This window comes from Vicugna pacos, chromosome 18 (genome assembly GCF_048564905.1).
Source record: "Vicugna pacos chromosome 18, VicPac4, whole genome shotgun sequence".
Lineage (NCBI taxonomy): Eukaryota > Metazoa > Chordata > Mammalia > Artiodactyla > Camelidae > Vicugna > Vicugna pacos.
In genome coordinates this window covers 28,117,372-28,122,304 of record NC_133004.1, presented here as the reverse complement: position 1 = coordinate 28,122,304, position 4,933 = coordinate 28,117,372, and the positions used below count along the sequence as shown (strand labels likewise).

The 4,933-nt window shown below is 41.2% G+C and overlaps 1 protein-coding gene and 1 long non-coding RNA gene across 6 annotated transcripts in view; one reads left to right on the top strand and one right to left on the bottom strand.

Annotated features, from left to right (window-relative positions):
* Window positions 1-316: 316 nt before the first annotated feature.
* The window catches only part of LOC107033293 (uncharacterized), a 108,082-nt gene continuing 103,465 nt past the window's right edge, over window positions 317-4,933 (top strand). The window contains exon 1 of one of the 2 annotated variants that reach the window (XR_012061166.1): window positions 317-624. This is a non-coding gene — a long non-coding RNA (uncharacterized lncRNA). The remainder of the gene's footprint in view (window positions 625-4,933) is intronic. The other variant, XR_004193971.2, reaches the window with a different exon arrangement.
* LOC107033294 (phospholipid-transporting ATPase ABCA3-like) overlaps window positions 3,410-4,933 on the bottom strand; it is a 118,564-nt gene continuing 117,040 nt past the window's right edge. For all 4 annotated transcript variants that reach the window (XM_072942773.1, XM_072942776.1, XM_072942774.1 and 1 more), the window contains 2 exons: window positions 3,951-4,024; window positions 3,410-3,563 (listed from right to left, as the gene is read on the bottom strand). In XM_072942773.1, coding sequence (XP_072798874.1) covers window positions 3,423-3,563; window positions 3,951-4,024 — 215 coding nt within the window. In that variant the 3' untranslated portion in view covers window positions 3,410-3,422. The remainder of the gene's footprint in view (window positions 3,564-3,950; window positions 4,025-4,933) is intronic.

Below are 4,933 nucleotides of genomic sequence, written 5' to 3'. Positions count from 1 at the left end.
CTCTCTATACGGCCTACCGCGCTCTACTGCTCCTCGCTCTACGGCTCCCTGGAGGAGGTCGGAGCGGTCCAATTCCCCCAAGACGCAGGACAGTGAGACGCATAATTGCGTAAGTAAATATTCAGAAGAGAATTTCAGTCACCACTTTGGGATTCCTTTCCTGCTCTGATATCCCCTCTGCAATCCTCTTCTGACTAAGTCTACGACAGCCCATCACAATCTCCCCCACACCCACACCCCCACCCCCGCCACTTTGGATTCTCCCGACTTGGGTTGTCCAATGAGAGAGCCCCTTCCCCCCGGCTTCCGCCCGCAGGCTCCCGGCTCCAGTCCTCTCCTGAGCTCCAGGACAACTCGCTGTCTGCAAGCTGGTCGCTTTGGGAGACTTCTCGCTATCTACCCTTCTGCAGAGACGTGGGCTTTGAAGCCGGCCGTAGTGGCCTCTAGCTTGGATCATTAGCTCGACGAGAGCGGAGGCCTTGTCCTGTGAGTTCGCCCCTCTCACTCCCAGACCAGGCCGGGGACACACACAGGTGAGACCGAAACCTACGAAATCCGCACGGCTGAGGTCTCTGCTTCTATGGAACGTATAGTCTAGACGGGATTACGGAGAGAATAAAAACGGTAATTTTCGTCTTAGAAAAGTTAAAATGTTTTGACTGGTAGTGGTGTGTGAGAGACTTCTGAGCTGAAGCCTGCATGTTGAGTCATGTGACGTTTGAGGGGGCGGGACTCAGTGCACTCTTAAAAGAGAGTATTAACTAAGAAGTTTTCTGTGCCAGACACTATGCTCAGGAATTTGTTCTCCCATTTTCTCCTGGATCTCTGCATTACCTATTAAACAGATGTACATGCGTCCCTTTTGTCCTAAAAGCTCTGCTTTCATTTTTCTCTTGGTTGTACGTGGGGTCTAAGTAAGCTTGATACGCACCTCACTGGCTGATGTCAGATATGAAGGGGAGAACCCAAGTGAGAACAAAGATTACAAAGACAAGCAAGGAAGGGAACTCAAGATTAACATGTTATTTAAAATGAATATTTTGGAGCTGGCCTAGATATCCATGCTCCAGTTCTTGTGATACCAGTTAGACGTCATGATATCAATACAGTTTTAAAATGTGCAAGCAAGTTAGGCTGATCGCTGATCTGTCTTCTTTGAAATTATTTTTAAAGCTACTTTGACAAGGAGGTCCTGACACTGGTAAATTTGGGAAATAATGGAAGGAAAAATGTGTTACTCATCTGTTTACTATGGCTTTAGCATAAGTCTTGTTTGAATGGTGACCTGACGGAAGAAAGATGTGCTGTTACCTGGTGGTCTTTTGTACTAATGCCAGGAAAAGTTCCTAAGAATAAAAATGACTTCTTAAATGTTAAAACTGCAAACCTTAATTTGAGAATCCCTTGGAAGGCCTAGCTTATATTTCCCCTCAAGGCCAAACATGCATCAGATTGATGTAGGGGGTACTTGTTAAAATGCAGATGAGTGGATAAAGAAGCTATGTGTGTACACACACACACACACACACACACACACACACACACAAGAATACTACTCAGCCATAAAAAAGAATGAAATAATGTCGTTTGCAGCAACATGGATGGACCTGGAGATTATCATACTAAGTGAAGCAAGTCAGAGGAAGACAAGTATGATATCTCTTATATGTGGAATCTGAAAAAATGATACAAATAAACTTATTTACAAAACAGAAGCAGACACCTAGATATAGAAAACAAACTTATGGTTACAAAGGGGAAAGGGGGTAGGGGAGGGATAAATTAGGTACTTGAGATTAGCAGATACACACTACTATATATACGAGAGATAAACAACAGATGATAATTTGTCCCAAACTCAGCTAACATTCATGACATATGGATGGAGAGTTAGTGAATGTTCACCAGAGACTAGATTGAGTTGTTTCACTTTGTCCCCCTTATAAGGACCTATGTCGCCCATCTGGCTCTTTAGGGAAGAGTGCTAGGGCAGCTGACTCAGGTCAGTGACCAATTCCTGTAAAAGAGGGGCTCTTAGGATGTTTTCCACTGCTTGGCGTGGTAAGCACTTCAGCAACCCAATGTGACAAGCAAAGCCAGAGCAAATCCAGAACTGTGGACCACTTTACCACATGCCCAGAGAGAAGAAAGTCGTAGGGACATATAAGCTGATTATGTCTGACTAACAGTGACTTATGTAGAGAGACCGTTTGCACTGTGTAGGCATTTTTTTTGTTGGTTGTATGTGTAGTTTGTATGTTGTAGAACATACAGTTTCTACCTGAAAAACGAGAAGACGGCTGTTAGTGCTAGTTAGAAATTGTTGGGCATACCTTGGGTAAGGCAGCAGAGAGAAATCTTAAAAACTGGAGTCAGTCAGAATATGGGCCACACCTGTGGCAAGTTATGACCACGGCTTTGCTGGACACTGTCCCAGAGGAAGCTGTGGGCCACAGGTTCTATGCTGGAAGACGGCTTATCCGGAAAGATGATATCAGGTTTTTCTAGCAGGGCAGTCCTTGTACTTAGCTTATGCTTGGTACCATCACTCCATGGGAAAGGGTTTAAGGAGACAAGGAAACAAGGAAGAGAGGAGGTTATAAACTGAGGTAATTCCATATATCCCAGATACTGAGAGGCACAATAAATACAGTAGTCCCCACTTATCTGAGGAGGGTATGTTCCAGGACCCCCAGTGGATGCCTGAAACTGGGGATAGTCCCAAACCCTATATATACTATGTTTTTCCCTACACACATATACCTATGATAAAGTTTAATTTATAAATTAGGTCCAGTAAGAGATGTTAACAACAATAGCTAATAATAAAACAGAATAATTATAACAATATACTGTAATGAAACTTACGTGCCTTACCTGGCTCTTTTTGTGTTGCCTTGTGAGAATTAGGGATAGGGGAACTGGCACAAATATGACCTCTGAATACTGATACTGCTGTAAGTTTTCTGTGTCTATGACCCAGGATTCCAATGTCTTCTGCCAGTATTCACGGAACCGTTGTAAGCTAACTCGACAATTTGCAAGTCAGGTAAAATCAGACCCTTCACAGTTCATTCTTGACAACAGGTCACTTACCTTAATCACCAAAGATTGTAAACTTTCTTCTTTGGGAGTTCAGTTTGTGTATACTTGGAAAGAATGAGAGAGGAAAAAGGAGAAGGAGGGGAGAGAAAAGGGGCAGAGGGAGGGAGGGAGAGACAGAGAGAGAGGAAGAAGAAGAAGAAAAAGGAGGAGAAGGAGAAGAAAATAAGCAGAAGAAGAAGGAGATGGGGAGAGGAGGGGAGGAGAAAAGAAGAGAAAAGAGATGAATGGAGAGAGGGGAGAGAGAGGGAGGTACCTCTATGTATCTAGTTGCAGGCAGCAGTCTAAGAAAGACAGTGGTCTCTGGTTGAAACTGAATCTCATAGCAGCTTTATTTCTTGATCATTTCCCATTTTATCAATATTAGCAAAAGTCAGGAAGATTTGTTCCAGTGTTATCTGACTGATGGAATAGTCTACTAGATTGAATAGTTTTTTAGCTTCCTCCATAATATGAAACACCTTTAACAGAAAAAAAAAATGGCGGTGTTACCACTACGGTATCCCCAGATGGACTTTTTTTCCCGCTCAATCATTCCCCAATTCTTGCCAGATTTATGCTTAGGGACAAAAATATATGGAAGGGGGAAGTTAGAAAGCAGAAGGGAAAGATGGCTGAAAAGCAGAGAGAAGAGGAGGCAGTTCTCCATTCCCATTCTCTTGATATGTATGGAATATTAGAATTTAGGTCAGAAGTCTCATTCAAACTATAGGGATCTTTGGAAAGTATCTTATAGGTTCTCCTCCTCTGCCAATGTCATGCTCCCATTCCACATGCTTGGATCACACTGCTTCCTAATAGTCTTCTATTAACACATAATATTAGAAAGATATGATTTCAACAATCACCTTTCCCCAGCAAATTCCCTTGCTGGGAATGTAGTAGCCAATAATCCCTTGATGCTCCTGGTTTAGGATGTTACCTAAGAAAGGAAAGATTTGACAGGTGAGTAACAGAGAGGGCTGCGTATTTGACAGAGTTTTACAAAATTCCCAAATAATTCTCATTCCAATTATCCACACCAATAGAAAGAATATATGCAGTTAATACAGATGACATAATTACATTCTGTTTAGTATATATGACTTTGTGAAGTATTTCAATAGATTTGCTTCCATATAAAATACTGTCTTACTGCCCATAGTTTGTAAAATTGCAGAGGTTAAGATGATCACTTTTAGGTGTGGAAAAATTGTTAACTCACATGCTCACTTTGCCAGACCACACTCATATGAATTCTGTTGTTCTACAGGACTCTGTTTCTAATCATTGTCCTGAAACTGTGCTCCTAAAATTTAGGTGTGTTTTTTTTTCCCATGTGTATGTGTGTGTGTGTACAGTAGGATCTCCATACTGTTCTCATAACCAGGTAACCTTCATCCTAAAGGAAAGAGGAAATTGATGTCTATGTAACACAGATGTGATGGCATTCACTGCAGAAATAAAATTGTGGTAGTAATATTGTAGCCATTCCTAACTGATAGGGTGTATTTATATTATTACACAGTTGGAGATTATTACAAGTAAAATTAATTGGGATTAAAATATTTGAAACAAATAATCTATATAGCAATTATAGTAAGTGATTTTCTTTTCTAATGAATCTCTGCATAGCCTCCATGAGTAAGTAACATTTTTTAAATGTTTGAAATATATCAAACATATAAAAAGTATATGGAAATACATGTATAGCTTAGTGAATTATAATAAAGTTGATAAACATGTAACTGGCCTCTAACACTCTAGAAGTCACCTGTATCACTACCAAGGCTTACTTCCTCCCCTTTAAAGACGACTACCCTCTTGACTGTTATGGTGAGCATTTCTTTGC